The 23898-nt window shown below is 47.1% G+C and overlaps 1 protein-coding gene across 1 annotated transcript in view; it reads left to right on the top strand.

Annotated features, from left to right (window-relative positions):
* The window catches only part of LOC311117860 (sodium- and chloride-dependent GABA transporter 2-like), a gene marked incomplete at both ends in the record, with an annotated part of 16167 nt that extends 6040 nt beyond the window's left edge, over positions 1-10127 (top strand). The window contains 8 exons of the mRNA XM_084192765.1: positions 3137-3240; positions 5716-5840; positions 6416-6528; positions 6816-6953; positions 7145-7247; positions 8146-8249; positions 9532-9681; positions 9960-10127. Coding sequence (XP_084048891.1) covers positions 3137-3240; positions 5716-5840; positions 6416-6528; positions 6816-6953; positions 7145-7247; positions 8146-8249; positions 9532-9681; positions 9960-10127 — 1005 coding nt within the window. The remainder of the gene's footprint in view (positions 1-3136; positions 3241-5715; positions 5841-6415; positions 6529-6815; positions 6954-7144; positions 7248-8145; positions 8250-9531; positions 9682-9959) is intronic.
* Between the last annotated feature and the right edge of the window lie 13771 nt (positions 10128-23898).

Raw genomic sequence — 23898 nt, 5'->3', positions numbered from 1 at the left:
AAAGATGGTAGTAGGGAGTAAAGATGGTAGTAGGGAGTAAAATGGTAGGAGGGACTAAAAATGGTAGTAGGGAGTAAAAATGGTAGTAGGGAGTAAAGATGGTAGTAGGGAGTAAAGATGGTAGTAGGGACTAAAGATAGTAGTAGGGAGTAAAGATGATAGTAGGGAGGAAAGATGGTAGTAGGGAGGAAAGATGGTAGTAGGGAGTAAAGATGGTAGTAGGGAGTAAAGATGGTAGTAGGGATAATATGGTAGTAGGGAGTAAAGATGGTGGTAGGGAGGAAAGATGGTAGTAGGGAGTGAAGATGGTAGTAGGGAGTAAAGATGGTAGTAGGGAGTAAAGATGGTAGTGGGGAGTGAAGATGGCAGAAGGGAGAAAATATGGTAGTAGGGAGTAAAGATGGTAGTAGGGAGTAAATATGGTAGTAGGGAGTAAAGATGGTAGTAGGGAGTAAAGATGGTAGTAGGGAGTAAAATGGTAGGAGGGACTAAAAATGGTAGTAGGGAGTAAAAATGGTAGTAGGGAGTAAAGATGGTAGTAGGGAGTAAAGATGGTAGTAGGGACTAAAGATAGTAGTAGGGAGTAAAGATGATAGTAGGGAGGAAAGATGGTAGTAGGGAGGAAAGATGGTAGTAGGGAGTAAAGATGGTAGTAGGGAGTAAAGATGGTAGTAGGGATAATATGGTAGTAGGGAGTAAAGATGGTGGTAGGGAGGAAAGATGGTAGTAGGGAGTAAAGATGGTAGTAGGGAGGAAAAATGGTAGTAGGGAGGAAATATGGTAGTAGGGAGGAAAGATGGTAGTAGGGAGTGAAGATGGTAGTAGGGAGGAAAGATGGTAGTAGGGAGGAAAGATGGTAGTAGGGAGTGAAGGTGGCAGTAGGGAGTGAAGATGGTAGACGCTGTTTCCTCTACTATGTTCTCTAGCAGTGGCTCTCTCTCTTCCTCTGCTCACAATGCCAAAGCGGAACTGGGGTGTTAGCAAGAAAAGCAAACCAAGACCCTTTAAAGTTAAGCAGTAACCCCAACACACCATAACATCAACACACAGTAACAATAACACCATCCTCCCGGAGCAGGATGAAGTTGCCCCTAGAAGCTGATCTTGGGTCAGTTTTGTATTTTCCCCACTCATTCATTTAAGATACTCTTTGGTCGTAGTCCAATGATAGAAGTCTCACAAGCGTCAATGGCAACGCTCAAACACTCGGGCATCCAGACGATTTCTCCAGGTGCCAGAGAGTCCCACAAAATAGACATTATTTGGTATGGATTACCTTAGTACAGCTTGGCATGTGACATGATGGCTTCTGGGGTCCGGTGTCGCGGTCCCCGGAGAGGTCAAGCCTCGTTTCAGGGGTCAACTATCCTCCAACTTTGCTTCCTGTTGTGTGGGGCTCGTCGGATTGGGAGGAGGCTCAAAAAGGGTGTTGACTGCGGTAAAGTGAAGCCTGCTGGGTATTTGGGCAGTGTCATGAGCTGTTGTGAGTTTGTTTCTTTGTATCATATTTCAACCAGTCTATTTTAAAAGGAAACGTGCTGTTTATCCGTAGTGAGAGCAAGACGCCAACATTGGGGAGGAGGAATAATATTATGTTAATTAACTTTATGGCTAAAGCACTGATTCTCAAACAACTAAATGACTGTACAACAGCATCTTTCTAAGTATCCCAGCAAACATGCGCCAAGAAAGATGTGTCGTATCATCTGCGGAAAAAAGGATAGTCACCAACCCAACAACTTCAAGATCACAGGTGTAGTGTGTGAGAAAAGTCGCTTAAGCAATTACAGACCTGGGGGAGGATTGAGAGGACGGGGGCGCTGGCGTGGGAATCCTTAGCGACTTCGACTGGAACGATGGCCAAATAAATACACTTCAGGGTCCGGTTGATGATCGGTTATGTAACCCTGTGTCCCGGCACAGCTGAAGAACATACCCGGGAAAAAACGTGTGTTCGCTAGCATGCAATGTGTTTTATTTTGGATTTGGAGAAGAAGTCTGGAATGAGGGTTGTGTACTAGTTTAGTGGTCTGTGTATAGACAGATAGAATAGGTTTAGGGGCCTGTGTATAGACAGAGAGAAGAGGTTTAGGGGTCTGTGTATAGACAGAGAGAAGAGGTTTAGGGGTCTGTGTATAGACAGAGAGAAGATGTTTAGGGGTCTGTGTATAGACAGAGAGAAGATGTTTAGGGGTCTGTGTATAGACAGAGAGAAGATGTTTAGGGGTCTGTGTATAGACAGAGAGAAGAGGTTTAGGGGTCTGTGTATGGACAGAGAAAGGAGAAATGAAGGGGCCCATCCCAGCTGGCTGTGATAGTATGTGGTGTATACTGGATGGATAATGGACTGGGTAATTGGGCAGACTGCAGGCCTCCCAGGCCCAATCGCCCTCCTGCTAACGCTAACCAGATGCTGCTATGACTGGGTCTGCTGAGGGTCTGCTGATGGGGTTGATGCTGTCAACACACACACATAGGAAGTGCAAGCAGACACAGGCAGCCACGCATGCACACACACACGCGCACATAAACGGACACACAGATGGGTGTTGGCCTGAGAAAGACAGAAGAGAGCCCTGATTATTGGCATTAGACAAACCTGATGTTACACAGGTTGTAGTTGATTGTTGTCAGCCTTGACAGAGCAATTTATCCTATGTTTTATGGCTCTACATGATGCATTTGATGACAACCACATGGGTTTGACAGTTTTTTGTTTTCTTTAATGGTGTGAAAGTAGCTGAACATGTGGCAGTAAACTGGGAATTCTTTTATCCTGTACTCTGCCCCCCTCTTTCTCTCCTCCCTATCTCCATCCCTCTCACTCTCTTTCCTACCTCCCTCCTTCCCTCTCCTCTCTCCTTCCTCCATCCCTCTCACTCTCTTTCCTATGTCCCTCCTTCCCTCTCCTCTCTCCTCCCTCCATCTCTCTCTCTCCCCCTCTCTTTCCCTGCATACCTCCCCCTCTCTCTCCCTCTCTCCTTGCCTCTCTCTCTCTTCTCCCTTCCTCAATACCTACCCCCTCTCTCTCTCTCCTCCGTTCCTCCATCCCTCTCCCTCCCTCCCTCCATCCATCCCTCTCACTCTCTCTAACTCCATCCCTCCATCCCTCTCCCCCCTCTCCCTCTCTCTCTAGGTGTGGCGTGATGCAGGGACCCAGGTGTTTTTCTCCTACGCTGTGTGTCAGGGTGTCCTCACCTCTCTGGGCAGCTACAACAAGTACAACAATGACTGTTACAAGTCAGTGTCACACATCACAGCACACAGCTTTCCTGTCAAAACTCTATTTGAATGATTAAATACGTCAAATATTTTCAAATACTTCAGCTGTGCTTGATTTAGTTTATGCTTTACGATAAGAACCAATGGAATAGTCTCAAAAGTGCAAAACTGCACACAGCTTTTCTTTCAAAACGGTATCCTCTCACATTGATTTAGAGTAGCATACTAGGTCCCTCTATCCTCTCACATTGATTTAGAGTAGCATACTAGGTCCTTCTATCCTCTCACATTGATTTAGAGTAGCATGCTAGGTCCTTCTATCCTCTCACATTGATTTAGAGTAGCATGCTAGGTCCCTCTATCCTCTCACATTGATTTAGAGTAGCATGCTAGGTCATTCTATCCTCTCACATTGATTTAGAGTAGCATGCTAGGTCCCTCTATCCTCTCACATTGATTTAGAGTAGCATGCTAGGTCCCTCTATCCTCTCACATTGATTTAGAGTAGCATGCTAGGTCCCTCTATCCTCTCACATTGATTTAGAGTAGCATGCTAGGTCCCTCTATCCTCTCACATTGATTTAGAGTAGCATGCTAGGTCCCTCTATCCTCTCACATTGATTTAGAGTGGCATGCTAGGTCCCTATTGTCGTTATTTGAGTTGGATCACCCAGACCTGGGTCAAACACATAATTATGCCACATGTTTTCCAACACTTGAGCTGTGCTTGATGTAGTTTGCTGTGTACAATAGAACCAATGGAATAGTCCCAAAAGTGCAAACATGCTAAATCAAGCGCACCTCAAATACCTTCAACTGTTTCGTTCGAGCTAATATAGCTAAAATGACACTGGTAAATGTAAATTGATAATTCGTTCATTGTTCTCATGTGAGGTGGAATAAGCAAACACTGTACAGTCGTGGTCAAAAGTTTTGAGAATGACACAAGTATTGTTCTTCACAAAGTTTGCTGCTTCAGTGTTTTTAGATATTTTTGTCAAATGTTACAATGGAATACTGAAGTATAATTACAAGCATTCCATAAGTGTCAAAGGCTTTTATTGACAATTACATTAAGTTTATGCAAAGAGTCAATATTTGCAGTGTTTTTCAAGACCTCTGCAATCCACCCTGGCATGCTGTCAATTAACTTCTGGGCCACATCCTGACTGATGGCAGTCCATTCTTGCATAATCAATGCTTGGAGTTTGTCAGAATTTGTGGGTTTTTGTTTGTCCACCCGCCTCTTGAGGATTGACCACAAGTTCTCAATGGGATTAAGGTCTGGGGAGTTTCCTGGCCATGGACCCAAAATGTCGATGTTTTGTTCCCGGAGCCACTTAGTTATCGCTTTTGCCTTATGGCAAGGTGCTCCATCATGCTGGAAAAGGCATTGTTCATCACTAAACTGTTCTTGAATGGTTGGGAGAGCTTGCTCTCGGAGGATGTGTTGGTACCATTCTTTATTCATGGCTGTGTTCTTAGGCAAAATTATGAGTGAGCCCACTCCCTTGGCTGAGAAGCAACCCCACACATGAATGGTCTCAGGATGCTTTGCTGTTGGCATGACACAGGACTGATGGTAGCGCTCACCTTGTCTTCTCCGGACAAGCTTTTTTCCGGATACCCCAAACAATCGGAAAGGGGATTCATCAGAGAAAATGACTTTACCCCAGTCCTCAGCAGTCCAATCCCTGTACCTTTTGCAGAATATCAGTCTGTCCCTGATGTTTTTTCCTGGAGAGAAGTGGCTTCCTCGCTGCCCTTCTTGACACCAGGCCATCCTCCAAAAGACTTTGCCTCACTGTGCGTCCAGATGCACTCACACCTGCCTGCTGCCATTCCTGAGCAAGCTCTGCACTGGTGGTGCCCCGATCCTGCAGCTGAATCAACTTTAGGAGACGGTCCTGGCGCTTGCTGGACTTTCTTGGGCGCCCTGAAGCCTTCTTCACAACAATTTAACCTCTCTCCTTGAAGTTCTTGATGATCCGATAAATGGTTGATTTAGGTGCAATCTTACTAGCAGCAATATCCTTGCCTGTGAAGCCCTTTTTGTGCAAAGCAATGATGACGGCACGTGTTTCCTTGCAGGTAACCATGGTTAACAGAGGAAGAACAATTATTTCAAGCACCACCCTCCTTTTAAAGCTTCCAGTCTGTTATTCTAACTCAATCAGCATGACAGAGTGATCTCCAGCCTTGTCCTCGTCAACACTCTCACCTGTGTTAACAATAGAATCACTGACATGATGTCAGCTGGTCCTTTTGTGGCAAGGCTAAAATGCAGTGGAAATGTTTTTTTGGGATTAAGTTCATTTTCATGGCAAATTAATTGCAATTCATCTGATCACTCTTCATAACATTCTGGAGTATATGCAAATTGCCATCATAAAAACTGAGGCAGCAGACTTTGTGAAAATTAATATTTGTGTCATTCTCAAAACTTGACCACGACTGTATGATTGTGACTTGACACACCTTGTTGTGTTCCAGGGATTGCGTGGCACTCTGCATTCTCAACAGTGCCACCAGCATCTTCGCTGGATTTGCCGTCTTCTCCGTACTGGGATTCATGGCTCACTCACTCAACGTGGACATGAATGAAGTCGTTAAAGGAGGCAGGCCCCTTTCCTCCACATCCCCCTCTTCTTTCTCCTCCTTCCTCGTCTTCATCCCTTTCTCACATTCCTCACTGCAGCGGTCAAGTTGATATAGAATGACATTCATTCATTTCTGTTAGATATTGTGTGAAGCTCGGTTCTCCAACTCCGGTCCTAAAGATGTACTGGGTGTGCAAGTGTTTGTTCCAGCCCAGCACAGACATATTTGATCAAACAAATTGTGGTCCAGAACTGAAGACTATAATTAGTTGATGTGAAATAAGTATGTTAGTGCTGGGGTGGAACAAGAGCCAACACTCCCAGTATCTCTCCCAGTAGAGACAGAGAAACCTGTGCTATAGGTACGATACTGCTCACGGTCGTAACCAATAATGGCCACAAGAGGGCACTTTAGCCCAGTGCACCATATTTACCATAAAACCTCTATCTCAACTGGTCTCCTCCACACAGCATTAAACCAACACATCAACAGCAATTCCATACTGTATTTCTCAGTCCAGTGATATTTACCTGCAAAGACTAATAAAAGAATGTGTGTGTGTGTGTGTGTGTGTCTGGGCTGTTTCCTACAGGACCTGGTCTAGCTTTCATCGCCTATCCCAAAGCCGTGTCCCTGCTACCAGGGGCCCAGTTCTGGGCTGTCCTCTTCTTTCTTATGGTCATCTTACTGGGCCTGGACAGCCAGGTACTGTACAGGTACATGTTGGTGTGTGTGTGTGTATGTGTGTGTATGTATGTGTGTGTGTGTATGTGTGTGTGTGTGTGTGTATGTGTGTGTGTGTGTGTGTGTGTGTATGTGTGTGTGCGTGTGTGTGTCTATGTGTCTGTGTGTGTGCAACAGTGCAAGTGTGTGTTTGATAGAGTTGTATTTTGTTTATTAAGCTTAAATCAGTTAATGTGTCATTTTCAGTTGACAGGATACATCTTTGTGCATGTGTGTGTTGTAAACATGTTGTGTGTGTTCCCTCCCAGTTTGTGTGTGTAGAGAGCTTGGCCACATCCATCACTGACATGTTCCCTGGTGTACTGCGGAGGCCTGGCCGGAGAGAGATCTTAGTACTAGTCATCGCTGTAGTCTGCTTCCTACTGGGCCTGCCTCTCATCACTGAGGTAGGAGAGAGGAGGGGAAGATGGAAGGAGATAGGGAGTGGTAGAAGACAGAGATATAGAGGGTGGGAGACAGAGAAAAATAGAGATGGAGGGAGGGAGAGTAAACTCTTCAATAGCAATAGGAACATCAAATCTGATGAAAAAGTTCAAAGTTTACCTCTGACATCCATGTCCATCTGTCCGTCCATCAGAATGGGATAGTCCTCTTTCAGTTGATTGACTCGTACGGTCCCAGTGGGACCAGTCTGCTGTTCATTGCCTGTTTTGAGTGCATCGCCGTCGCCTGGGTCTACGGTGAGTGACGTCACTACTAACATGATTGTACCGACTATGTTTACTGTAGTAACTGTTCTAAGACTCCAGTCACTCCAGTCACCCAAGTCATAGACTGTTCTCTCTGTTAGCGCACGGCAAGCGGTACCGGAGCGCCAAGTCTAGGTCCAAAAGGCTCCTTCACAGCTTCTACCCCGAAGCCATAAGACTGCTGAACAATTAATCAAATGGCCACCCGGACTATTTGACTATTTAACCCTTTTGTTTTTACACTGCTGCTACTCGCTGTTTATTATCTATGCATAGTCACTTTGTACAAATTACCTCGACTAACCTGTACCCCCGCACATTGACTCGGTACCGGTACCCCCTGTATATAGCCTCGTTATTGTTATTTTATTGTGTTACTTTTTATTGTATTTTTTACTTTATTTTATTTAGTAAATATTTTCTTAACTCTATTTTTTGAACTTCATTTTTGATTAAGGGCTTGTGAGTAAGCATTTCACCTGTTGTATTCGGCGCATGTGACAAATATTTGTGTATTATTTTAATCGTTAAAGTGAATCTATACTCTAAGGGCCAGTTTCCTGGACCCAGATAAAGTCCTGGACCAAAATGCTATTTATAGGAATATTCTCCATTGGGCTTTTTAGTCCAGGACTACAATGGGTCTAAGGACAGTCACAACCAGTAACAACAATGTCCATCTCTGTCCATAAAGTTTTCCATACATTCACAGTAACATTAAGTCTAAATTGAAGTTCCATTGCCAATCTACAAGGGAAGGGAAGTGGGGACACATAGTAGACCACTGTGTCTCAACATGTTTTCGAGGGGGGACCCATGTGAGTGTTTCTATCAAAACGAAGAGATGGATCTCGACTAAAAAATTAAGTGTGGATGGATTGGCTTGCAGGTGCGAACCGTTTCCTTGACAACATTGAAGACATGATAGGCTACCATCCTTTCCCTTCGGTGCTGAAGTACTGCTGGTTGTTTGTGACACCACTCATCTGTGGGGTGAGTAAGACAGACACCTGTACTGCCTCTCTCTCTCTCTCTCTCTCTCTCTCTCTCTCTCTCTCTCTCTCGCTCTCTTTCTCTCTGCGTCTTTCTTTATGCTCATGTTGTTCTCTTTCTTTCTTCGTCTCTCCCCTGCTTTCTTGCACCTCTTTGCTCTCTCTCTCTCTCTCTCTCTCTCTCTCTCCCTCCCCTCTCTCCCTCTCTCTCTCTTCCTCCCCCTCTCTCCCTCCCTCTCTCTCTCCCTCTCTCTCTCTCTCTCTCTCTCTCTCTCTCTCCCTCTCTCTTTCTCTCTCCCTCCCCCTCTCTCCCTCTCTCTCCCTCCCTCTCTCTCTCTCTCTCAATTCAACTAAATTCAAAGGGCTTTATTGGCATGGGAAACAATGTTTACATTGCCAAAGCAAGTGAAATAGATAATAAACAAAAGTGAAATAAACAATCAAAAATACACCATCCAAAGTGTAATTAAAAATTAACAGTAAACATTACACTCACAAGTTTCAAAGGAATAGACATGTCAAATATCATATTATGGCTATGTACAGTGTTATAATCTCTCTCTCTCACTGTTTCTCTCTGCATCTGTCTTTATCTTAATGTTTCCTGTCTGTCCCTCGTGGTCTGTCTCTCCCTCGTAGTCTCTCTCTCCCTCGTAGTCACTTTCTCCCTTGTGGTCTGTCTCTCCCTCGTGATCTCTCTCTCCCTCGTGGTCTCTCCCTCGTGGTCTCTCTCTCCCTCGTGGTCTCTGTCTCCCTCATGGTCTGTCTCTCCTTCGTGGTCTCTCTCTCCCTCGTGGTCTGTCCCTTGTGGTCTCTCTCTCCATCGTGGTCTGTCTCTCCCTTGTGGTCTCTCTTTCCCTCATGGTCTCTCTCTCCCCCGTGGTCTGTCTCTCCCTCGTGATCTCACTCTCCCTTGTGGTCTCACTCTCCCTCGTGGTCTCTCTCTCCCTCCCTCTTTCTTCTAACTTTGCATCAAAACACCCATACATTCCTTCTATCCACAAATGAATAGCAACTTACATTTGTTGATCACTATCTTTCTAATACCCTTTTCACACTATCGAGCCAAACTAAGCCGAGCCATGCCGAGCCGTACTGGAATGGCCTGGGTACGCATCACCCAGTTGCTGGAGCTATGCTGTAAAGCACAATGAGCACAATGTGAAAATACAATTTTCAAGCCAGGACAGTACAGTTCAGGCTGGCCCTATAGTGGGAATCAGGTTTAAGTCGACAGTATCCAAGGCTAAACTTCACCTCCAACTCTTCCTGGTTCTCCTCAGATCACCCTGGCGTATGACACACTGACCAGTTCATCAATCAATCTAAATCTAGACTACGTACCTGGGCCCTGGGCCTCCCGAGTGGCCTGTCTCCTCATCCTCACCCCCCTGATGTGTATCCCTGTCTACATTCTGCTGTGTCTGTGGAGGGTGAGTGTCTATACCTCACCTAGCGTCACTCCATCATCACCTACCAGGCACCAACTGGGTGTCTACTCATAGCTGTGTGTTGGTTTAGGGGTGGGTGGGGGGAGGTGTGTGTGTATACATTTTAATATCTGTGTGTGTGTGTGTGTGTGTGTGTGTGTGTGTGTGTGTGTGTGTGTGTGTGTGTGTGTGTGTGTGTGTGTGTGTGTGCGTGTGGGTGTGTGCAGGAATGTGTGAATTGTGGTGTTTCTTCAGTGTTTTGAACATGTCCTTCCTCTCAGAATCCTACAGGGATGACCACTCCGTCCAGTGACCTGCGCCAGGCACGGCCACATGAACCTAGACTCACTGTGTGTGACCATGTCATCATCAAGGGACAACAGAAACCCCCCAGGATCGCAGGGGAGCAGGATGAGATGCTGGCCATGGAGGAGAGCAGTGGCGTTTAGTGTTGATGACATCATAGAACCTCGACCATCAGGGTGCCGGACTGCCGGGTTGGTCTATGCAGGGATACCATGAAAGTCTGGGTCGTATTCATTATGGCGGCAGGTAGCCTAGCGGTTAAGAGTGTTGGGCCAGTAACCGAAATCTCCTAGCCGACTAGGTAAACATCTGATATGCCCTTGAGCATGGCACTTAACTATAATTGCTCCTGTAAGTTGCTTTGGATAAAAATGTCAGCAAAATAACTAAAATGTAAAAAAATTGGCACCAAATGGAAGAAAACGGACTGAAAAAGGAGGGACTACCTGAACTTGTTAAAAACATAACAAAATATAATTTTCTATTAAAGAACTGACCAGACTGAACGGCAGATCCAGTACGGCAAAGTCAACACAAACAAAAACAAATGGATGACATTACAGATGCATCAGTATGAAAAAGTATGAAAATGTATGTACTCACTAACTGTAAGTCGTTCTGGATAAGAGCGTCTGCTAAATGACTAAAATGTAAAAATGTAAATCATGCTACAAATGTTTACACCTGCTCTTGAATATTCAGAGGTGTTTTATCTCTGTTGTCTCTGTTATTGTTTACATTTCCTCTTGGATTGTTATTTTGTTTACCATTTGATAGCCTACTCAAGAACCCTTTCATATACACCACCGGTCAAAAGTTTTAGAACAACGTTTTTTCTTTATTTTTACTATTTTCTACATTGTAGAATAATAGTGAAGACATCAAAACTATGAAATAACACAAATGGAATCATGTAGTAACCAAAAAAGTGTTAAACATATCAAAATGTATTTTATATTTGAGATTCTTCAAATAGCCATCCTTTGCCTTGATGACAGCTTTGCACACTCTTGGCATTCTCTCAACCAGCTTCACCTGTAATGCTTTTACAACAGTCTTGAAGGAGTTCCCAAATATGCTGAGCACTTGTTGGCTGCTTTTCCTTCACTCTGCGGTCCGACTCATCCCAAACCATCTCAATTTGGTTGAGGTCGGGGGATTGTGGAGGCCAAGTCATCTGATGCAGCACTCCATCCCTCTCCTTCTTGGTAAAATAGCCCTTACACAGCCTGGAGGTGTGTTGGGTCATTGTCCTGTTGAAAAACAAATGATAGTCCCACTAAGCCCAAACCAGATGGGATGGCGTATCACTGCAGAATGCTGTAGTAGCCATGCTGGTTGTGTGCGTTGAATTCTAAATAAATCACAAACAGAGTCACCAGCAAAGCACCCCCACACCATAACACCTCCTCCTCCATGCTTTACGGTGGGAAATACACATGCAGAGATCATCCGTTCACCCACACCGCGTCTCACAAAGACACGGCGGTTGGAACCAAAAATCTCAAATTTGGACTCCAGATCAAAGGACTAATTACCACCGGTCTAATGTCCATTGCTCGTGTTTCTTGGCCCAAGCAAGTCTCTTCTTCTTATTGGTGTCCTTTAGAAGTGGTTTCTTTGCAGCAATTCGACCATGAAGGCCTGATTCACACAGTAATATAATAATAATAATATGCCATTTAGCAGACGCTTTTATCCAAAGCGACTTACAGTCATGCGTGCATATTTTTTTTTGTGTATGGGTGGTCCCAGGGTTCGAACCCACTACCTTGGCGTTACAAGCGCCGTGCTCTACCAGCTGAGCTACAGAGGACCAGTCTCCTCTGAACAGTTGATGTTGAGATGTGTCTGTTACTTGAACTCTGTGAAGCATTTATTTGGGCTGCAATTTCTGAGTCTGGTAACTCTAATGAATTTAACCTCTGCAGCAGAGGTAACTCTGGGTCTTCCATTCCTGTGGCGGTCCTCATGAGAGCCAGTTTCATCATAGCGCTTGATGGTTTTTGCGACTGCACATGAAGAAACATTCAAAGTTCTTGAAATGTTCTGCATTGACTGACCTTCATGTCTTAAAGTTGAAATGCATTCCAGGTGACTACCTCATGAAGCTGGTTGAAAGAATGCCAAGGGTGTGCAAAGCTGTCATCAAGGCAAAGGGTGGCTATTTGAAGAATCTCAAATATAAAATATATTTTGATTTGTTTAACACTTTTGTGGTTACTACATGATTCCATATGTGTTATTTCACAGTTGTGATATTTTCAATATTATTCTACAATGTAGAAAATAGTAGAAATAAAGAAAAACCCTTGAATGATTATGTGTTCTAAAACTTTTGACCGGTAGTGTACCTCATCTGTTACACTAATGAACCTTGTATATTTCTATGTGCTACATTTTTTTTTTTTACTTGCCAACCTTAAACAACCTCCTCTCCTACAAACAAATTATTATGCCAGAATACCCATGTATAGTATTACATTGATATGTTATTAATTAGGAAATATATATATATATATACAGTTGAAGTCAGAATTATACATACACTTAGGTTGGAGTCATTAGAACTCGTTTTTCAACCACTCCACAAATTTCTTGTTAACAAACTATAGTTTTGGCAAGTCGGTAAGGACATCTACTTTGTGCATGACACAAGTTATTTTTCCCACAATTGTTTACAGACAGATTAATTCACTTATAATTTACTGTATCACAATTCCAGTGGGTCTGAAGTTTACATACACTAAGTTGACTGTGCCTTTAAACAGCTTGGAAAATTCCAGAAAATGATGTCATGGCTTTAGAAGCTTCTGATAGGCTAATTGACATCATTTGAGTCAATTGGAGGTGTACCTGTGGATGTATTTCAAGGCCTACCTTCATCGCAGTGCCACTTTGCTTGACATCATGGGAAAATCAAAAGAAATCAGCCAAGACCTCCACAAGTCAAAAAATGGTAGACCTCCACAAGTCTGATTCATCCTTGGGAGCAATTTCCAAACACCTGAAGGTACCACGTTCATCTGTACAAACAATGGTACGCAAGTATAAACCCCATGGGACCACACAGCCGTCATACCGCTCAGGAAGGAGACACGTTCTGTCTCATAGAGATGAACGTACTTTGGTGCGAAAAGTGCAAATCAATCCGAGAACAACAGCAAAGGACCTTGTGAAGATGCTGGAGGAAACAGGTACAAAAGTATCTATATCGACAGTAAAACGAGTCCTATATCGACATAACCTGAAAGGCCGCTCAGCAAGGAAGAAGCCACTGCTCCAAAACCGCCATAAAAAAGCCAGACTACGGTTTGCAACTACACATGGGGACAAAGATCGTACTTTTTGGAGAAATGTCCTCTAGTCCGATGAAACAAAAATAGAACTGTTTGGCCATAATGACCATCGTTATGTTTGGAGGAAAATGGGGATCACTTGCAAGCCGAAGAACACCATTCCAACCGTGAAGCACGGAGGTGGCAGCATCATGCTGTGGGGGTGCTTTGCTGCAGGAGTGACTGGTGCACTTCACAAAATAGATGGCATCATGAGGAAGGAAAATTATGTGGATATATTGAAGCAACATCTCAAAACATCAGTCAGAAAGTTAAAGCTTGGTCGCAAATGGTTCTTCCAAATGGACAATGACCACAAGCATACTTCCAAAGTTGTGCCAAAATGGCTTAAGGACAACAAAGTCAAGGTATTGGAGTGGCCATCACAAAGCCCTGACCTCAATCCTATAGAACATTTGTGGACAGAACTGAAAAAGCATGTGCGAGCAAGGAGGCCTACGAACCTGACTCAGTTACACCAGCTCTGTCAGGAGGAATGGGACAAAATTCACCAAACCTATTGTGGGAAGCTTGTGGAAGGCTACCCGAAACGTTTGACCCAAGTTAAACAATTTAAAGGCAATGCTACCAAATACTAACTGAGTGTATGTAAACTTCTGACCCACTGGGAATGTGATGAAAGAAATAAAAGCTGAAATAAATCATTCTCTCTACTATTATTCTGACATTTCACATTCTATATATACACTGCTCAAAAAAATAAAGGGAACACTTAAACAACACAATGTAACTCCAAGTCAATCACACTTCTGTGAAATCAAACTGTCCACTTAGGAAGCAACACTGATTGACAATACATTTCACATGCTGTTGTGCAAATGGAATAGACAACAGGTGGAAATTATAGGCAAATAGCAAGACACCCCCAATAAAGCACTGGTTTTGCAGGTGGTGACCACAGACCACTTCTCAGTTCCTATGCTTCCTGGCTGATGTTTTGGTCACTTTTGAATGCTGGCGGTGCTTTCACTCTAGTGGTAGCATGAGACGGAGTCTACAACCCACACAAGTGGCTCAGGTAGTGCAGCTCATCCAGGATGGCACATCAATGCGAGCTGTGGCAAGAAGGTTTGCTGTGTCTGTCAGCGTAGTGTCCAGAGCATGGAGGCGCTACCAGGAGACAGGCCAGTACATCAGGAGACATGGAGGAGGCCGTAGGAGGGCAAGGAGGAGCACTGCCAGAGCCCTGCAAAATGACCTCCAGCAGGCCACAAATGTGCATGTGTCTGCTCAAACGGTCAGAAACAGACTCCATGAGGGTGGTATGAGGGCCCGACGTCCACAGGTGGGGGTTGTGCTTACAGCCCAACACCGTGCATGACGTTTGGCATTTGCCAGAGAACACCAAGATTGGCAAATTCGCCACTGGCGCCCTGTGCTCTTCACAGATGAAAGCAGGTTCACACTGAGCACGTGACAGACGTGACAGAGTCTGGAGACGCCGTGGAGAACGTTCTGCTGCTTGCAACATCCTCCAGCATGACCGGTTTGGCGGTGGGTCAGTCATGGTGTGGGGTGGCATTTCTTTGGGGGGCCGCACAGCCCTCCATGTGCTCGCCAGAGGTAGCCTGACTGCCATTAGGTACCGAGATGAGATCCTCAGACCCCTTGTGAGACCATATGCTGGTGCGGTTGGCCCTGGGTTCCTCCTAATGCAAGACAATGCTAGACCTCATGTGGCTGGAGTGTGTCAGCAGTTCCTGCAAGAGGAAGGCATTGATGCTATGGACTGGCCCGCCCGTTCCCCAGACCTGAATCCAACTGAGCACATCTGGGACATCATGTCTCGCTCCATCCACCAACGCCACGTTGCACCACAGACTGTCCAGGAGTTGGCGGATGCTTTAGTCCAGGTCTGGGAGGAGATCCCTCAGGAGACCATCCGCCACCTCATCAGGAGCATGCCCAGGCGTTGTAGGGAGGTCATACAGGCACGTGGAGGCCACACACACTACTGAGCCTCATTTTGACTTGTTTTAAGGACATTACATCAAAGTTGGATCAGCCTGTAGTGTGGTTTTCCACTTTAATTTTGAGGGTGACTCCAAATCCAGACCTCCATGGGTTGATCAATTTGATTTCCATTGATCATTTTTGTGTGATTTTGTTGTCAGCACATTCAACTATGTAAAGAAAAAAGTATTTAATAAGATTATTTCATTCATTCAGATCTAGGATGTGTTATTTTAGTGTTCCTTTTATTTTTATGAGCAGTGTATTTTACAGTATAATTACACTATATTTTATTGTTTAAATTAATGATGGTGTCTCAAAAGTCCACGCCTTGGAACACAGGGATCTCCATTTCAGAGGAGGAGTCATTGAAAATAGATCATTGAATTGTAATTTTAGTTACCTTCCTGAACTGACTTACTTCAATTTAAATTGACCCCAACTGGTTGTCATATGCTGTCGTTGCTGTTGTTGGCCAGTTCAAGAGATGTCATGTCCTCATGGCTTTTCCATAAAGGAGTGAAATCACTATGTCCTGTTAATTGTCCGAACAACAGAATGCATACGAATGCACAGGTCAATTAAATCCATTGAGTTGCATTTGAGTTACGTCAATTATTGGGTCAAGGACATAATTGTCATGAACAGGCACACAGACCATGGTTAGATGACCGACAACTGTGTTTTGCTTAGTGTGTCTTGAATAACATGTTAGGAAATACATCATATAAAGATGCTAATGACTGATACCCGTTGTATTATTAAACATGGCGTCCATGTTGTTATTTTCCATCGATCTCTCGGTCTGAAACTGGAGAGAGGAAGTCTAGTTCAACAGCAAGCGGCCAGGCTCAACTTGTTCCCACTGTCAATTACAAATCAATCTATTCTAAATAGGACTTTCCCTTGCCTTGCTCCTACAATACAGAACACCATGTTGTTCACCAATACCATACTTCACCCTCCCCTCTCGCCCATATGCACAGACCTGGGTTCTGTGGCTCTGTCACCAGGTCACTGCTCATCCGGGGCTGCCATCCATGTAATCCGAAGCAGCATTCAATTAACTGCCAATTCATCCAGAAGCCCTTGGGCTCCTCACAATACCATCCGCACTATGGAATTGTGGGACCTAGCCTTGGGGTAAAGGCCTCTCTGTCGGCCAATTAGAATCTGGAAGGGATTTTTGACGTCAGGTAATTAAAAATGAGGAAGTGGTTGTTGGGGCCAATGAGAATGCTAGGCTTGTGTGAAGGGTCCAGTCAGCAGGCCAATAAGAGGATGGGGATTACGGGTGGGTGTGACGAGGTGTGAATGAAGGAGTCAGGCGCAGGAGGTAAAATACCGAAGTCCAGAGTTTATACCGTTACATAAATCAAACGCCCCAAGCGTCAAACGAAACTATTACAAGGGAAAACATCCACCTTGGCATAAACACAGTGAAATAGTAGCTCAACCGAGCTACACACTCTCACAACAAACAATCACTCACAAAGACAAGGGGAACAGAGGGAACACTTATACAATTACTAATTAGGGGAATGAGCACCAGGTGTGTGTGATTGACAAGACATGACAAGTGGAGCGATGAGAATGGGATCGGCAGTAGATAGTACTCCGGTGACGACGAACGCCGAAGCCTGCCCGAACCAGGAGTGGGGGGCAGCCTCGGCGGAAGTTGCGACGTGCGGCTCCAGCAGTGCGCCAACCCCGGCCTCGGGGACGGCCAGGAGGACGCGGAGCAGGGCGAGTCGGATGGCGACGGTGGAAATCCCTCAACAGGGAGGGATCGAGGACCGTACCCCTCCCACTCCACGAGATACTGAAGGCCCCCCACCCGACGCCTCGAATTCAGGATGGAACGGACTGAGTACGCTGGGGCCCCCTCAATGTCCAGAGGAGGTGGAGGAACCTCCCGCACCTCAGACTCCTGCAGCGGACCAGCTACCACTGGCCTGAGGAGAGACACATGAAACGAGGGGTTAATACGGTAATCAGGGGGGAGTAACAACCTGTATGTCACCTCGTTTATTCTCCTCAGGGCTTTAAACGGCCCCACAAACCGCGGGCTCAGCTTCCGGTAGGGCAGGCGGGGGGGCAGATTCCAGGTCGAGAGCCAGACCCGATCACCCAGTACGAACACCGGGGCCTCCCTGCGGTGGCGGTCAGCGTTGGCTATCTGACGACGCACGGCGTGCTGAAGGCGAACGTGGGCAGCGTCCAAAGTCTCCTCCGTGCGCCGAAACCAGTCATCCACTGCAGGAGCCTCGGTCTGGCTCTGGTGCCACAGTGCCAGGACCTGTTGGTAACCCAAAACACATTGTAAGTGTGTTAGGTTAGTGGAGGAGTGGCGGAGAGAGTTCTGAGCATATTCTGCCCATGGCAGGAACACCAACCACTCCCCCGGCCGGTCCTGACAGTAGGTCCGCAGGAACCTACCCACATCTTGATTCACACTTTCCACCTGCCCATTACTCTCGGGGTGAAATCCAGAGGTCAGGCTGACCGAGACCCCCAGACGTTCCATGAACGCCTTCCAGACTCTAGACGTGAACTGGGGACCTCGGTCAGACACTATATCCTCTGGTACCCCGTAGTGGCGGAAGACGTGAGTAAACAGAGCCTCCGCAGTTTGTAGGGCCGTGGGGAGACCGGGCAGAGGAAGGAGGCGGCAGGACTTTGATAAGCGATCCACAACGACCAGGATAGTGGTGTTACCTTGGGAGGGGGGAAGATCAGTGAGAAAATCAATACTCAGGTGAGACCATGGTCATTGTGGACCTGGTAAAGGATGTAGCTTACCCGCTGGGAGGTGCCTAGGTGCCTTACTCTGGGCGCACACTGAGCATGAGGAAACATACACCCTCACGTCCTTAGCCAAGGCAGGCCACCAGTACTTCTCGATCAGGCAGCGCATTGTACGACCGATACCTGGATGACCAGAGGAGGGTGATGTGTGTGCCCAGTAGATCAGACGATCACGGATAAGCGCAGGCACGTACTGCAGCCCAGCTGGACACTGCGGTGGAGATGGATCTGTGCGTAATGCCTGCGCTATATCTGCGTCCATCGCCCACACTACCGGCGCCACAATGGATGAGGCCGGGAGTATGGGGGTGTTGTCTCTGGGCCTCTCCTCTGTGTCATACAGCCGAGATAGTGCGTCTGCCTTCACGTTCTTCGTACCCGGAATGTATGAGAGTGTGAAATCAAACTGGGTGAAGAAAGAGGGCCCACCTGGCCTGGCAAGGATTCAGCCTCTTCGCTGCCCGAATGTGCTCCAGGTTACGGTGGTCTGTCCAGATGAGGAAAGGGTGTTTCGCCCCTTCGAGCCAATGTCTCCACACCGTCAAAGCTCGGACAACAGCCAGCAGCTCCCGTTCACCAACGCCGTAGTTCTGCTCCGCCGAGCTGAGCTTCTTAGAAAAGAAGGCACAGGGGCAGAGCTTGGGTGGCTTGCCCGAGCGTTGGGATAAGACAGCTCCTATCCCTACCTCGGATACATCCACCTCCACTACGAACGGTAGTGATGGATCGGGGTGAGCCAGGACCGGGGCTGAGGTTAACAGACCCCGCAATCTACTGAAGGCCAAATCAGCCTCAGCAGACCAGCGGAGCCGGGACGGCCCACCCTTCAACAAGGAGGTAATGGGAGCTGCGACCTTGCCAAACCCCTGAATAAACCTTCGATAGTAGTTGGCAAAGCCACGGAAGCGCTGCACCTCCTTTACCGTGGTTGGAGTCTGCCAATTATGCACGGCTGCAATGCGGTCTCCCTCCATCTCCACACCTGTGGTGGTAATGCGATATCCGAGGAAGGAGATTGACTGCTGGAAAAACTCACACTTCTCTGCCTTGGCATAAATATAATTTTCCAGCAGTCGGACCAGTACCTTGCGAACCAGGGACACATGCTCGGCGTGCGTAGCGGAATACACCAGGATGTCATCGATGTAGACCACTACACCGCGACCAACCATGTCCCGAAACACCTCGTTCACAAAGGACTGGAAAACGGATGGAGCATTCATCAAACCGTAGGGCATCACCAGGTATTCATAATGCCCTGAGGTTGTGCTGAATGCTGTTTTCCACTCATCCCCTTCCTGAATACGCACCAGGTTGTAGGCACTCCTCAGGTCTAATTTGGTGAAAAAGCGGGCCCGTGCATTGACTCAATCACTGAAGGAATGAGGGGAAGAGGATAACTAAATCGTACCGTCACATTATTCAGTGGTCGATAATCAATGCAGGGCGTAAACCGCCATCTTTCTTCTTCACAAAGAAGAAACTCGAGGAGGCAGGTGAAATGGAGGGACGTACAGTGGGGAGAACAAGTATTTGATACACTGCCGATTTTGCAGGTTTTCCTACTTACAAAGCATGTAGAGGTCTGTAATTTTTATCATAGGTACACTTCAACTGTGAGAGACGGAATCTAAAACGAAAATCGAGAAAATCACGTTGCATGATTTTTAAGTAATTCATTTGCATTTTATTGCATGACATAAGTATTTGATACATCAGAAAAGCAGAACTTAATATTTGGTACAGAAACCTTTGTTTGCAATTACAGAGATCATACGTTTCCTGTAGGTCTTGACCAGGTTTGCACACACTGCAGCAGGGATTTTGGCCCACTCCTCCATACAGACCTTCTCCAGATCCTTCAGGTTTCGGGGCTGTCGCTGGGCAATACGGACTTTCAGCTCCCTCCAAAGATGTTCTATTGGGTTCAAGTCTGGAGACTGGCTAGGCCACTCCAGGACCTTGAGATGCTTCTTACGGAGCCACTCCTTAGTTGCCCTGGCTGTGTGTTTCGGGTCGTTGTCATGTTGGAAGACCCAGCCACGACCCATCTTCAATGCTCTTACTGAGGGAAGGAGGTTGTTGGCCAAGATCTCGCGATACATGGCCCCATCCATCCTCCCCTCAATACGGTGCAGTCGTCCTGTCCCCTTTGCAGAAAAGCATCCACAAAGAATGATGTTTCCACCTCCATGCTTCACGGTTGGGATGGTGTTCTTGGGGTTGTACTCATCCTTCTTCTTCCTCCAAACACGGCGCGTGGAGTTTAGACCAAAAAGCTATATTTTTGTCTCATCAGACCACATGACCTTCTCCCATTCCTCCTCTGGATCATCCAGATGGTCATTGGCAAACTTCAGATGGGCCTGGACATGCGCTGGCTTGAGCAGGGGGACCTTGCATGCGCTGCAGGATTTTAATCCATGACGGCGTAGTGTGTTACTAATGGTTTTCTTTGAGACTGTGGTCCCAGCTCTCTTCAGGTCATTGACCAGGTCCTGCCGTGTAGTTCTGGGCTGATCCCTCACCTTCCTCATGATCATTGATGCCCCACGAGGTGAGATCTTGCATGGAGCCCCAGACCGAGGGTGATTGACCGTCATCTTGAACTTCTTCCATTTTCTAATAATTGCGCCAACAGTTGTTGCCTTCTCGCCAAGCTGCTTGCCTATTGTCCTGTAGACCATCCCAGCCTTGTGCAGGTCTACAATTTTATCCCTGATGTCCTTACACAGCCCTCTGGTCTTGGCCATTGTGGAGAGGTTGGAGTCTGTTTGATTGAGTGTGTGGACAGGTGTCTTTTATACAGGTAACGAGTTCAAACAGGTGCAGTTAATACAGGTAATAAATGGAGAACAGGAGGGCTTCTTAAAGAAAAACTAACAGGTCTGTGAGAGCCGGAATTCTTACTGGTTGGTAGGTGATCAAATACTTATGTCATGCAATAAAATGCAAATTAATTACTTAAAAATCATACAATGTGATTTTCTGGATTTTTGTTTTAGATTCCGTCTCTCACAGTTGAAGTATACCTATGATAAAAATTACAGACCTCTACATGCTTTGTAAGTAGGAAAACCTGCAAAATTGGCAGTGTATCAAATACTTGTTCTCCCCACTGTATATACCCCTGGCGCAGGGACTCGGTGACGTATGTTTCCATAGCCTCCGTTTCAGCCTGCGACAGGGGATACACATGACTCCTGGGAGGTACAGCGTCAACCCAAAGGTTTATCGTGCAATTCCCCTCCCGATGAGGTGGTAATTTATAGTAGCTTACGTCTTGGAAAACACGAGCGCCAGATCATGGTATTCAGGGGGAATGCGCACGGTGGGGTTACCGTCTGGACTTTCCACCGTGGTCGCACCAACGGAAACACATAGACACCTACCCAGACACTCACGCGACCACCCCGTAAGAACTCTCTGCGGCCATGAGAAATTGGGGTTGTGAAGGGATACCACGGGATACCCAAGACTACATTTACATTTACATTTACGTCATTTAGCAGACGCTCTTATCCAGAGCGACTTACAAATTGGTGCATTCACCTTATAGCCAGTGGGATAACCACTTTACAATATGTTTTTTTCTTTATTTCTATCTTTCTTTGGGGTGGGGTAAGGGGGGGTAGAAGGATTACTTTATCCTATCCCAGGTGTTCCTTAAAGAGGTGGGGTTTCAAATGTCTCCGGAAGGTGGTGAGTGACTCCGCTGTCCTGGCGTCGTGAGGGAGCTTGTTCCACCATTGGGGTGCCAGAGCAGCGAACAGTTTTGACTGGGCTGAGCGGGAACTGTGCTTCAGCAGAGGTAGGGGAGCCAGCAGGCCAGAGGTGGATGAACGCAATGCCCTCGTTTGGGTGTAGGGACTGATCAGAGCCTGAAGGTACGGAGGTGCCGTTCCCCTCACAGCTCCGTAGGCAAGCACCATGGTCTTGTAGCAGATGCGAGCTTCAACTGGAAGCCAGTGTAGTGTGCGGAGGAGCGGGGTGACGTGAGAGAACTTGGGAAGGTTGAACACCAGATGGGCTGCGGCATTCTGGATGAGTTGTAGGGGTTTAATGGCACAGGCAGGGAGCCCAGCCAACAGCGAGTTGCAGTAATCCAGACGGGAGATGACAAGTGCCTGGATTAGGACCTGTGCCGCTTCCTGTGTAAGGCAGGGTCGTACTCGCCGAATGTTGTAGAGCATGAACCTACAGGATCGGGTCACCGCCTTGATGTTAGCGGAGAACGACAGGGTGTTGTCCAGGGTCACGCCAAGGCTCTTCGCACTCTGGGAGGAGGACACAACAGAGTTGTCAACCGTGATGGCGAGATCATGGAACGGGCAGTCCTTCCCCGGGTGGAAGAGCAGCTCCGTCTTGCCAAGGTTCAGCTTGAGGTGGTGATCCGTCATCCATACTGATATGTCTGCCAGACATGCAGAGATGCGATTCGCCACCTGGTTATCAGAAGGGGGAAAGGAGAAGATTAGTTGTGTATCGTCAGCGTAGCAATGATAGGAGAGGCCATGTGAGGATATGACAGAGCCAAGTGACTTGGTGTATAGCGAGAATAGGAGAGGGCCTAGAACTGAGCCCTGGGGGACACTAGTGGTGAGAGCACGTGGTGCGGAGACAGCTTCTCGCCACGCCACTTGGTAGGAGCGACCGGTCAGGTAGGACGCAATCCAAGAGTGAGCCGCGCCGGAGATGCCCAGCTCGGAGAGGGTGGAGAGGAGGATCTGATGGTTCACAGTATCAAAGGCAACAGACAGGTCTAGAAGGACAAGAGCAGAGGAGGACTACAGGGTAAGCAGGAGACTCAATAAGCATAAAGGTGATCTGCTCAACATGCGTCTCCTGCGTAATCATGGTGACTGGTACCGTAACTTCCTTAACCAACCCGGACCCTAATGGTCGACTATCAGGTGCTCTGATAGGGAGTTGAATGGTTAGGGGAACCAATTAAATGCCTTGACGGCGTGCAAATAACCTGTCCATAAAATTCCCAGCTGCACCTGAATTGACTAGCGCCTTACACTGGGAACCTACCAAGTGATCGGGAAAGGAGATAGATAAAGTACAGTGCGCCGCAAAGGGCTCTGAACACGTTTGGGTGTTCGTTACCTGGGGTGATGTGTGAGTACCCTGCCTACCGCCTCCAGACCCAAAAGAACGTTGACTGCAACATGAGGTGGATTGTCCCTTCGTGCCACCAGAGTGGCACTGTTGCTGTCCTCCTGCGCTCTCTCGACCGGCGGCTCCCCCCAGCTCCATCTGCTCGGGGTCAGAGTCATCCAGAGTGGGAACGGGCAGACCCCTTCCAGGACGTCCTCTGGCTGCTAGCAGATTGTCCAGCCGGATGGCCATGTCCACCAGTTGGGAGAACGATAGCATGGCATCCCGGCAGGCTAGCTCCCGTCGGATGTCCTCCCTTAGGTGGCACCGGAAATGGTTGATCAGGGCCCGCTCGTTCCACCCGGACCCCGCTGCCAGTGTCCGGAACTCCAGCGCGTAGTCCTAAGCGGTCCTCGTCCCCTGCCTCAGATGAACCAGTCAAAAACGGCCGAAAGAGGTGAGCAAACTCCCCGTAGTCCTCCAAGGCGGTACCTCCCTCGATCCACACTGTGTTGGCCCACTCCAGGGCTCTCCCACAAAGGCAGGAAACAAGGACGGATACCTTCTCCCGCTCCCGGGGCTTCGGCCTGATGCTGGAGAAATACAACTCCGGTTGGAGTAGGAATCCCTTACATCGCACTGCCGTCCCATCAAATGCCGGTGGCCGGGATATCTGGATCCCTCCAGGGGC

The sequence above is a fragment of the Coregonus lavaretus genome (genome assembly GCF_964263955.1).
Source record: "Coregonus lavaretus genome assembly, contig: HAP1_SCAFFOLD_1362, whole genome shotgun sequence".
Lineage (NCBI taxonomy): Eukaryota > Metazoa > Chordata > Actinopteri > Salmoniformes > Salmonidae > Coregonus > Coregonus lavaretus.
This window is presented reverse-complemented; position numbering and strand designations above follow the sequence as displayed.